This window comes from Spermophilus citellus (assembly GCF_964194105.1).
Source record: "Spermophilus citellus genome assembly, chromosome: 13".
Lineage (NCBI taxonomy): Eukaryota > Metazoa > Chordata > Mammalia > Rodentia > Sciuridae > Spermophilus > Spermophilus citellus.
The window spans coordinates 63,007,007-63,019,458 of NC_138193.1; the positions used below are offsets into that span (position 1 = coordinate 63,007,007).

Sequence of the window (12,452 nt, forward strand, 5' to 3'; positions counted from 1 at the left end):
AATGAAAATGTGATAATTTTATTCAGCCATTTCATATTGACAGATATTTTTAATTGTTAGAATATAGGAAAAGCTTTATTTTTTTCAAACCTTTATTCTATCAATATTGCCCTGAACTTGAATTTTAGTCAAGAAATATTTTTACTCTTTTGAAAACAGGATGTTTGAATAAGAATGCTGAAACTAAATTAGTATTGTGAATGCAAACTAAAGATAAGTTTCTGAAAACTTTTAGAATTTCAATTTTTTATTTATCAAAAGTAAATATTGTCATTTAGAATTCCCCTCTTCCTTTTTTTTTTTTTTTCATTATTACATAAATAGATCCTAACTGCTTCTACTAGAAAATTCATTTGGTCCTTGAATGAGAGGAAAAAGGAATGTATTTTTAGGATAGTTAACACATCGTCAGGATATAAAAGAATGGCTTTTAATAAATCGTTGAGTTTGGGTTTTTTTGTTTTTTGTTTTTTTTTCCCCCTTCTTCCTTTCTTAGTACTTCAATTCAAGAAGTTGCCAGTTAGTTCTTGGAGCTGGTGCATTGCAAGTTGTTGGACTAAAAACAATAACTACAAAAAATTTGGGTATGGATTCTTGTATTTCATTCAAATGTTAAGGTATTATAATGATGTAATTCTTCTTACCCTGTTTTTATCATACCTGATAGTTTCATGGCTATAAAAGTGGCAAATGCTACTTTATTCTTTTATGTGTTGTTGTAATTGAAAAACTAATCTGGGGAAATTATATAAGGAATTTCCACTCTTAACTCTTAATAAATTATTTAGAAGCTGCTTCACTCTGGAAAATGTTAAATAATATGTAATATATAAGAAGTACTTTGGGGTGAAAGGTATCTCAATGTCAGAAGAGAATAAATTGTCTTGTTAGTGTCCTCATACTTGTAATGCTAGCAACTCAAGTCCATTGAGAAAACAGCATATTCATTGAATTATTTAGCACTAAATTATTTTCTTAAAAATGAAATGGGTTACCTTTACCATGGTGCTCTTCATTTATGAAATAAACTGGGGTTCTTTATGAAATTAATGGACATTTTAAACTTAATTGCCTTTGTAATTAAAATCAACAATTTTTGTTTCTCCATTATGTACCCATTCCCTGAATCTTTAGCTCTTTCTTCACGATGTTTGCAGTTAATTGTGCACTACATTCCTGTGATCCGGGCTCATTTTGAAGCTCGACTACCACCTAAGCAATATAACATGCTTAGGCATTTTGATCATATCACTAAGGTATTTTTCATGTATTTTCTATTGAAGTTCATAAATTTAATTCCTTAATTGTTAAATATTTTTGTATGTGTCTCAGGAACTATAAAATACAATATCATTTCTCATTTCAGGATTACCATGACCACATTGCTGAAATATCAGCTAAACTTGTAGCGATAATGGATAGCTTATTTGACAAGCTGTTATCGAAGGTAATAATTTATGAAAATCATTAGGCTCTGCTTAAAAGCATTGTGACTATTCATTTTATAGAGGATCCTTTATGTTATACATAAGTTAAAAAGTGATACTAGAATCTAAATTTTTAAAAGATATATACCAACTGGCAGAATTTATAAACAGTTTTTAAGGAAAATGTGTCCATCTTCTTTGACTGACACCAAAGTGGTCACAGACGTCTTAACAAATCAACTCCCCCAGAGTTTAGAAAACAACTCAATAAAATGTCAATTTTATGTTCATCTTCTAAAGGCCAGAGGTGGGAGAGAGTAAGGGAGATAATTCAGGGTGTTAGAAATCCTTCATAGAAGCATTTTTATGTTGGCTACATCAACAAATGTATACCTTCTTCAAAACAAACAATTTGAAAGCCTTCCAAAGACAGAATTGTAAGGACAAGAATCCATAAGAAAAAAAGGAAATTTATTTGAAATAAAGTATGTGACTTTATTTTCCAAGCTGAAAAATGCTCTGAGAGTCTGAGGTGCTTTATTGTTTTTCTCAGAAACAATTCTAGGGTCTGTTTCTTTTCATTCCCATAAGTCATTAAATAAAGTGATGTTCTATAAGGAATACTGGAAGGGTATCTTCCAAAAATGTTATTTAATCAGCCCCACTCACTTTTGCCCTATCCTTTACTCTTTGCTTTTCCTATATTCTTCAATGCATATCTTTGGGGGAAAGAAGAAATTTTGTAACTTGGATGTTTGAAGGTTTATTTAGTGTCGACTTTATGCCCAAGATCATACTTAGAATAAAACTTACTGAGCAAGGAACTTTGATTTGCTTTTTCCTCCACTTACATCTTTAACATTCTGAATTGTCAGGAACAGCAGGCATGTAAAAATCATAAAAGGGCAAGATAAAGTGCTGTCCATTCACACATAGGCATGTACCTAATCCTTTGAAAATGACAGTGAGAGAGAAGTACTTGGGAAACAATACTTTAGTTGTTTACTAGTTCTTAAATTTTGTTCACAGGACACCTTTATATTTATGAAAGTAATCAATCCCAAAGAACTTTTTATTGATCCAGTTTTCACATTTCATTGAGATATCATATTAAAAATTAAAGCTAAGAAAGCTTTTTTTTTCTTCTTCAAGAGTTGATGCCTTTATTTTTATTTATTTTTTATGTCATGCTGAGGTTCGAACCCAAGTGCCTCCTCACACGTGCTAGGCAAGCACTCTACCACTGAGCCACAACCCCAGCCCTAAAGCTAAGAAATCTTAAAACACAATATACATATATACTTTCCATTAGTCTTCAGAATCATGATATCATAAGTCATCTAAAAACTGATGCAGTCATGAGGAAACAGGAGTAAAAAAAGACAAACGTCTTCGTGCTTTTATGAAAATGATTTTTCCCAGATTCTCTGAAAGGGTCTGTAACTCCTAAGAGTTCTCAGACCACAGTGTCTTTTCTTTGTGGGTTTCAAGTACAAGCTAAATTCAGAAGCAATTCAGTTCCACCAGTTTGCTTTTTGATATAAGTCTTCTGTGTAGCAAAATTCAGTAACACGCATCTGTCCTCAAGAAATTTACCATCTAACAAAACAGAGGACTGTAAACTGCTAACACTGTAGGATAAAGTAAATGTTAAATAGTGGAACTAATAGTAGGCTATGGATATAATGAAGCAAAACCAAACTCTGCCCACACTCTTAAAATCCTGACTTTAATTTGTCATTTTGGTCATATGCAGGGTTTTGAAAAAGAGTATGACTAGACTTTGTGACTCGACTTAATGAACTTTGTGTTCGTATTCACCTATATTTAACAGTTATGAGTATTTTAGAATTTTTTATTAAAATTTTTTACTTCATTCCTAAATTCTTAAGTAAAAGAATTTCAAAACTAGGAACAGAACTCTTCTAATAATCACACATTAATATCTAAGGAAATTAATAATCTTCCAATATCAGCTAACATCTCTTCTCATATTTGAAACTTCTAATTGTTCCAAAATATCTTTTCCCAATAATTTGTTTCAACAAAGACTTCTATGTGTTTACTTATTGCATTAGGTTAAGTCCCTTAAGTTTTCTATAAACTAGAATATTCCCCTCCCCTTTTGTCTTTTGTTTTTATTTTGTTTTTAGTATCATTGACTTGAAGAATGTTGTCTGTCTTTATAACACAGTGTTCTCTCTACTGTCTTTCAATGTGACTTCTGTTACCTGGCATGCACAATTTCCTTATATTAACAAGTCTCTCCTTGCCATTCTCTGTCTTGTTTGCTTTCATGTGTTTCCCAGGAGTTTAATCCTGTGTTTAATTCATACCAAAATAACAAGACAGGGTTTGGTTTGGGTTTACCTTTCAATTTTTAGCTTTTATTTTCTTACCTTAAAATATAATTTTGGGAACAATGGCACACTATAAAATATAGGCTGATCCAAAAAGGGTATTTTTGCTTGGATAGAGTGAGACATTAATATGTGTAGTAGCAGTTAGATTAATGTCTTAGCCACAGCCACCACTCATTCACATTCATTTAGTAAGTTATGTACAAATCATTGCATTAGATGATAGAGGGCTAACACAAGGGTGAATATCTTGTTGAGATAGCAAAATATCTAGCAGGGGAAGTATATCAATAATGACAAGAAGTAGAATATGTATTAATATTCCTTCAGTAAGGAATTGTTTTAATGCATTGGAGCATTTAATGCTTTAAAAGAGATGGTTGCCAATTGGAGAGGAAGATATGAAATAGTTTTATAGATGTAGTATACATATAAATTTTGCTTTTAAAGATAAGATTAGGGCATATGAAGTTGAGGTGAAGATATCTCTGAGAAAAAGTCTTGAGCAAACATGTTGTTAGAAATCACAAGGAAGTAATTTAGATTCAAGTATACCTAAATTCAGATCCCATGTATGTTACACATTAGTCATTGAAGGACCATTTCTAAATGGGAGTAATAGAGGTTACCTCATAAGGTTGTAATGGAGATTAATGAGATAATATATGTGGAATGCTTTTCTTTTATCATATATCTAACTATAAGCAAGTCCTAGTAAATATTGGCTGCTAATATTTTGCTGTTGTTAATAACAAAGGTAGCAGTTCTCTTTAGGGTGAATAGAAGGTAGCTCTGTTTAGGGTGCACTGGTGTGAGTGGAAGAGTTGGGGATATGTTGGGAAGATAGTGAAGATCAGTGGCTATCAGTAGAAAGCTAAGCAATTTAAATCAGGTTTATTGGTATAATTTACATTCAGTAAAATTTACCCTTTTTAAATACATGGTGTAAACAAGGGAGAGAATTGAACAACAGCAGATGAGGTAGAGAGGGAAGATGGGAGGGGAGGGGAGGGGGGATAGTAGGGGATAGGAAAGGTAGCAGAATACAACAGTCACTAATATGCCGTTATGTAAAAACGTAAGTGTGTAACTGATGTAATTCTGCAATTTGTATTTGGGGTAAAAATGGGAGTTCATAACCCAATTGAGTCAAATGTATGAAAGATGATATATCATGAGCTTTGTAATGTTTTGAACAACCAATAAAAAAAAAAGATCATGGCATTTGTAGGGAAATGGATGGCATTAGAGCAGATTATGCTAAGTGAAGTTAGCCAATCCCTAAAAAACAAATGCCGAATGTCTTCTCTGATATAAGGCGGGGTAACTCAAAATAGAGTAGAGAGGAAGAGAATGAGAGGAAGATTACCACTAAACAGGGACGAGAGGTGGGAGGGAATGGAAGGGAGAAGGGGAATTGCACGGAAGATGGAAGGAGACCCTCATCATTATACAAAATACATATATGATGGTGTGAGGAGGAAGAATAAAAGAGAGAAATGTGTCACAGTAGATTGGGTAGAGAGAGGTGAGGGGAGGGAAGGGGAGGGGAGGGAGGTATATAGGAAGGGCAGCAGAATACAATAGACACTAGTATTGCTGTATGTATATATGTGGCTCTATAACCAATGTGATCCTGCAATCTGTATCACGTGGAAAAATGAGAATTCATACCCCATTTGAATCAAATGTACGATATATCAAGATCATTGTATTGTCATGAACAACTAATTTAAAAAAGTACACAATTAAAAAAAATAAAAAATAAATACATGGTGTGATGACTTTAACAAATATATAAAGTAGTGGAACTACTACAATCAAGATAAAAAATGTCACAAGTAAACATTCTTTTGGGGCACTTATAGTTTAGTTTTTCCTTCTGCAAAATGTCCTTTAAATGGAATCATACAGAACGTATCCTATTGGGCTAGCCTCCTTACTTTTAGATTAATGCTTTTGGAATTCTGGATGTTATAATTATGTGTCAGTAGTTTGTTCTCTTTTATTATAGAATAGTCTCCATTCTATGACTATATTGCTAATTGTTTATCCATTTACCAGTTGATAGAACTTTGGGGTTTTTCCTGTTTGGGGCTGTTATATATGCATATACATTCTTTGTGTGGATATATGTTTTCATTTCTTTAGTGTATATACTTGAAATAGGATTGATTGTAGATTATGGAAATGTAAAACTTCATTGTAAATTTATTTTTTAAAAAACCTGCTAAATTATTTTCTGGAGTATCTCTTTGCTGTCCTTTTTACCATGTATGAGACTAGAGTTCTAGATGCTCTTCATTGTCACCATCACTTTCTAGGGTCTACCTAATTTTTAATGTTAGTCTCTAATATGTACATGATATCTCACTGTTTTTTGTTTTTGTTTTGTTTAGTACTGGGGATTGAACCCAGGGTCTCACATATGCTAGGCAAGCACTCTACCACTTAGCTATACCCCGAAGCCCCACATTGTGGATTTAGCTTAAATAATGACTAAGAAGTTGAAAATATTTTCATGTGTTTGTTTACTATTCATACCTTTTCTTTGGTAAAAAATGTTTTTCATTTTTTTTTGCTTATTTTTTAAAAATTGGGTTATCTTCTTCTTGAGATGTGAGTTTTTTAATATATCTTAGCTCTAAGTCCTTTATCAGATATGTGGTTTATATATTTTTTCCAAGTCGGTGACTTTTTATTTTGTTAACAGTGTCTTATAAAGAGCAATCTTTAATTTTGATCAAATCTATTTTATCATTTTTTTTATTAAATACTTCATGTATTCTAGCCTAAGGAGCTACAAAGTTATTCTGCAGTATTTTTTTTCTAGAATTCGTTGTTGTGTTTACTTTGTTTTGGTACTGGGAATTTAATCCAGTGGCACTTTGCCACTGACCTACATCCCCAGCCCTTTTTAAAATTTTCTTATTTTGAGACAGAATCTCACTAAGTTGCTGAGGCTGCCGTTGAACTTGGGATCCTCCTACATCAGCCTCCTGAGCCACTGGGATTACTAGGTGTGCATTACCATACCTGGCTTCTTCTGGCATTTTTACTGTTTGGGGTTTTATATTTAAGTTTATGATCCATAACTCTTTGACTTTTTTTATTGAACTAGTTAAAATATGATGGCATTTGTTCAGTTGATTGTATTAAAGGCCTTAACAGAGCAGTGTTTCTTAATTGAGTCAATTTTGTCCCTGTTCCCAGAAGGGGACATTCAGAAATGTTGAGCACATTTTTGATTGTCATAACTTGGATAGGGGGAGTGAGGTGCTACTGCCAACTAGCAAGTAGAGACCAGAGATGCTACTAAATATACAGGACAGCACCCATAACAAAATATAGCCTGAAATGTCAGTAGTGTAGAAGTTTAAAAACTGACCTGAAGTTCAAACTTATGTATAAAAATTTTTTTAAAAATACAATTTATGGGCTTAGTTGTTGATTTGAAATAAGGAAGACGAAAAACTGAGTTGGAGATTCCAAGTCTGCGTGACCAGGAGGTTTAGTAATCCTTGTGGAAACAAAGAGGAGGAGGAGGATTGGGCAAGCTTATGATAATTCAGTTTTTTAATGGAACACCTATGAAATGTGGGACTTAAACCCAAGAAAATGTTTCAGGACTAGAAATAAGTAGAAGGTACAAGATTGGATGAAATTGATGAGAGAAAAGAGGAGATAATAAGGTAGTTTAATGGTGAAAGATGGCTTGTATTTAGAAGACCAGAGACTGACGAAGAGTAAGGTCAAGAGGGAAAGGGCCAGGAGAGCATAGTTCTTGCTATATGAGGACAGGATTTAAAATTGAGGGTGCTTGAAATACTACAGTGATGAGGAAAGTTACTGAATTTGGAAGAAAGAATGTCTTAGTGATTTTGTTCCCCCCCCCCCCAAAGAAACTTCTGAAGAGTATTATAGTAAGGGAAGGTAATTTGGGTGGTGGCAGGACCCAGATTTTAAGGGTTTGAGAGTAAAGAAGTACAGTGTCAAGTTTAGGTGACTCAAGAATTGTGATAGTGATGAAATAAAAAGGGGGAAAAGATGGGATATTAACCATAAAAAGAAATGTATTGATACACACTGTAGCATGAACTGTAAAAAGATTGTTAAATGAAAGAAACCAGCCACAAATAGCCACATATTTTATGATTCTATTAAATAGCTAAGATTTGGAGGAGCTGAGATTTGAACCCAAACAACCAGTTTTAAGATTAGAAGTGGCCTCTGTTTTTAACCACTAGGGTATTTTCGTTGCCATAAAATAGATTAAGATATTGAATAAAAGTTTCTCAAGATTTGTGTGAGGAGTACAAATCACAGTTGAAGTGTAAGCTTGAACCCTGTACTAGAGGCAGGTATGTGGAGGAGGGGAAAACATCTCTCTTAGGGAATAATAGAGATACTATACCTGCAAATGACCTAAACATTGCTCTGTTTCTCCCTGCCAGTATGAAGTGAAAGCTCCCGTTCCTTCTGCCTGTTTCAGGAATATTTGTAAGCAAATGGCCAAAATGCATGAAGCTATATTTGATCTTCTTCCAGAAGAACAAACACAGGTGAGTAGTAATTCCCTCAGACTGGGATGTTTTTCACATTTTTTTTTTTTGCACAGTTTAATTCATATTCTGATATGATTTTTAACCTTTTTTTAGATTGTTAATTTGACCAATGGAACATTGATAAAATTTTCTAATTTCAAAGTGATAGGTGGCAGCTGCTAGGTGAGAGCTATAGCTTTACTATATGATCAGGAATCTGAAAAGCAGATTTTCCATTTGTCCATTTTAAGAGGTCCCAGATTCTACTTAAGTCACTCATTACATTATTACAAGTCTCTGAATATCAGAGTTGCCATTTATCAATGAATAATAAAATGTTACTGTGATTGTAATCTAAATTGAAAATGGAAAGAATTAATGATGGAGTTAATAAAATTAACATGTATAACTAAATCATTCTACTTTATCACGAATAATTGTATGGAGGAAAAATAGCAAAATAGGGATCTTTGACACTTCTCACCTGTGAAGTTATCGATGCTGTACTCCTGTTGCATTTTATCTGATAATAAAAGTATTATCACAGAGTTCATTTCACTCTTTAATATCCTCCCTTATCTCTACACTCCTTGTTTCCCTCACCTAGAACTTCACAGTTTCCAGCATTCCTTTCTTCCCAGTCTCCTTTCCTCTCCTTTAACTTTTTACCTTTATACCAGGTGGTCTCATTCAAGCCTAGTGGTATAAATGATACAATGTTATAAATACAAGCCTATCTGTTGTATATCAAGTGAATTTAATTTCCACTGATAATTTTGTTAGACAAGTTTGTTTATTTTGTTTTTTCTCTAATTGGTTGAGTGCATAGGAGTGGTATTTGGGAGTAGAGGGTTGTTTTCCTAATGTCTCTTGCCTACTATTTGTTCCCAATGATGGCCTCTCTCGGCCACCCAAGACTTCCACCCTGCATTATTTATTACCACTTCATTAACAACCTCATGACTATCATCCAGCTCCTTTGGAGCTCAGAGTACTGAGGGAGTGCCATAAGATATGAGTGCTCACTAGTTCTCTTTTTTCCTTCTGATTACTTCCTAGCTAACCCTTCCTTTTCATTCCATATGTAAGAATCACCATGTCTGACATTTTGACCTTTTGAATTTGCCATTTGAATTTTGAGAGAAAGACTTACTACAGGTCGGGGAGCTGGGTATATATTTACTTCATATGTTTCTATTTTTGTCATAACTTAAAGGATTCTTTCATCAAAGCTGGGCAAAAGTTGCCACTTTAATACCAGTAATTATACAAAACTTCCACTGGTGGTTCTAAATATACACCTTTTTCCCATAGAAAATATTATTCTACTAAATCATTTCCATAGATCAGTTTTATACAGTTTTAGGCCATACCTTTCTCAAAGAAGTATTGGACCATTCATTAGGTCTGCATGCAGCAATAATGAAATACTTTGAAATGATTTTATTAGTTAGAAACATAAAGGTACTTTTGCCTCTATCATTGTATTTTTTAAAAAAATATATTTATTTTTTAGTTGTAGTTGGGACACAATACCTTTATTTTATTTATTTATTTATTTATTTATTTTTACGTGGTGCTGAGGATCAAACCCAGAGCCTCACACACGCTAGGTGAGCGCTCTGCTGCTGAGCCACAACCTCAGCCCTTATCATTGTATTTTTTAAAATCAAGTTTACATATTATAAAACTTTTCACTACCTTTTGTTCTTTTTACCTGTTGTGCTTAATCCCACTTATATATCGCACAGGAGTTCTTCCAAAGTACAGAATGGCAATCTTATTGCTAAATGAGGTACTGTCAAAAAGGGGGAAAAAAGCAATTATTTTTCAGAGGAGCATTTTAAAAGTTATGTCAAAACAAGGTTTGTGGGCTGGGAATATAGCCCAGTTGGTAAAGGGCTTGCCTCACATGCACAAAGCCCTGGGTTCAATCCCCAGCACCACAGGAAAAAAAAACAACAACAAGGTTTTGTTTTTTAATACTTTCTCCAAATAATAAATATTGATAACTCACATGTCTTCTATTTCAGGAGAACTTTAAGAAAGCTTATTTTCTTTTCCAGATGTTATTTTTAAGAATTAATGCAAGTTATAAACTTCACTTGAAAAAGCAGTTATCTCACTTAAATGTGATAAATGATGGAGGACCTCAAAATGGGTATGATTTTTATATATTTTTACCACATATTCTCATATTGAATTGTTTCAGTGTTTGGTTTTTATCTTTATGCTGTTCTCTCATACTGGGGACCAAAATTATAAAATCAGCAACATTTTGCTTTTTTCCTCTATGAAGATGCTATCTTGTCTGTCTGTTAGTTTATGTTAAGTTCTTTACATGTTTTGAGGAGTTAGTGTGTCTTTAGATACCCAGTAGTCTTTCTTTTCCAAAAGGACTCAGTTCTACTCAGTAGCTCTGTAACTATGTGAAGGTCATTCAATTTCTGTGCCTCATTTGTAAAATGACAAGGATAAAATCTGCCTTAATTCTTTCAGAGTTATGAAAAATAATGTGTAGGTAGGACAGTATATTATAAACTATCAAACAAATTTTATATATTACCTCTGAAATAGTGTATTTTAAAAAGGAAACAGGATTTAGAATCAGAAAACTTGGGTTAAATACTAGTTCTGCCACTTTTTAGCTGGATAGCTTTGGGTAAATCTTATCCTCTGTGTGCCTTAATTTTTTAGATTTAAAATTAGAAATAATGATATTAGTATTAGGTGCTGTGCAGGGGAATGATATTGGCCAAATTATATTGTTATAGTGTATGCATATACAAATATGTAACAACAAGTCCCACCATTATGTATAATTATAATGCAACAATTTAAAAATGAGGGGAGGGAAACCCGCTCACTGGTGGGGGAGGACCTTTATGTGCTGTCTAAGTATTATTCATTAACAGTTTTCTTCTGTAGCTGTGAAGGCCATTTATAAAGTGGCTGGTAGAGATTATATATATTTGGAATTATGAGTTACAGAATACTTATTTCCCTTTGAAGAATCTGGATTGTGAGTGGTTTAGGGAGACACTGTTTTCTTAGCAATTCATTCTATTAAATCATCATTATAGCTAAAATTACGAAAGGCTAGAATAGTAAGAGTTTTTATTTTAAATATATCCAGCTTACTTATATCTGTGATGCTTTTTTATGGGTCCCTTCAGTGTCAGTATAGGAACTGGAAAAGTGAGCTAACCATCTAGTTTTTCTTAGAATAAACTCTCCTTTGTGCCAGACCAAACCATGTACTCTGTAGGCATTATCTCAGACCAACCTTAGAAGACTATTGACTGTTATATTTTTAATCTATCATTCAACATTTTTTAAAATTTAAACCGTACTTACTCATAATATTGAGATTCATTTATATTGTCATTTATTGTGCTCCGATTTCAAGACAAGAATACCTTAAGTAACTGAATCAACATGTGATTACTAATACTAACATTGAGACAAAGTTAAGCTGAATATCTCATATGGAGAAGTACTTTATTCATTTTTCACAATAAGGAATCCCACACTGTATTGATAAGCTACTGACACAGTTACATTTTTATTTGCCATTTGTAAAGTGCAAAGATTTTTTTTTCCATCAAATGAATTACACTTGCCATATCACCCATTTGTCCTAACACTCTGATTGCCATACTAGGAAATAATTGTATGTAAAGATCCTTTGGGATTGAGGTATTTTATGGGTGTGTAGGACATCTTTGCTTCACATACATTAATTTAAAAGTCTGCTATCTGGGCTGGTGTCATAGCTCAGTGATGCAAGCACATGCCTATAATGTATGAAACCTTGGGTTGCTTCTTACCACACCACCCGCCAAATCTGTGTATTAAATTATTTTTTGTACTTATAATGCTCGGGAAGCTGCCCTTTCTTTCCTTTTACTATTTTAGTCCATACATATATACTCTAGTGACAACCAATCAAAAATAGTTATAAATTCATGCTATTTTAAGATAAATCTGATTTTACTGGGTAGAGTTTATAATGAACCTGACTTCGACATGCATTTGTTTACATTTTTTCCAAACATTTATTTTTTTAAATAAAGCATTAAATGGTTAACTGTATGATAGCAGGAATCCTGGCAAGAGAA

At 33.1% G+C, this 12,452-nt stretch overlaps 1 protein-coding gene across 1 annotated transcript in view; it reads left to right on the plus strand.

Annotated features, from left to right (window-relative positions):
• The window catches only part of VPS54 (VPS54 subunit of GARP complex), an 87,023-nt gene that overhangs the window by 73,980 nt on the left and 591 nt on the right, over positions 1-12,452 (plus strand). Inside the window, exons 18-22 of the mRNA XM_081264647.1 lie at positions 497-584; positions 1,135-1,256; positions 1,367-1,447; positions 8,242-8,349; positions 10,365-10,492. Of these exons, the coding sequence (XP_081120773.1) occupies positions 497-584; positions 1,135-1,256; positions 1,367-1,447; positions 8,242-8,349; positions 10,365-10,492 (527 nt within the window). The remainder of the gene's footprint in view (positions 1-496; positions 585-1,134; positions 1,257-1,366; positions 1,448-8,241; positions 8,350-10,364; positions 10,493-12,452) is intronic.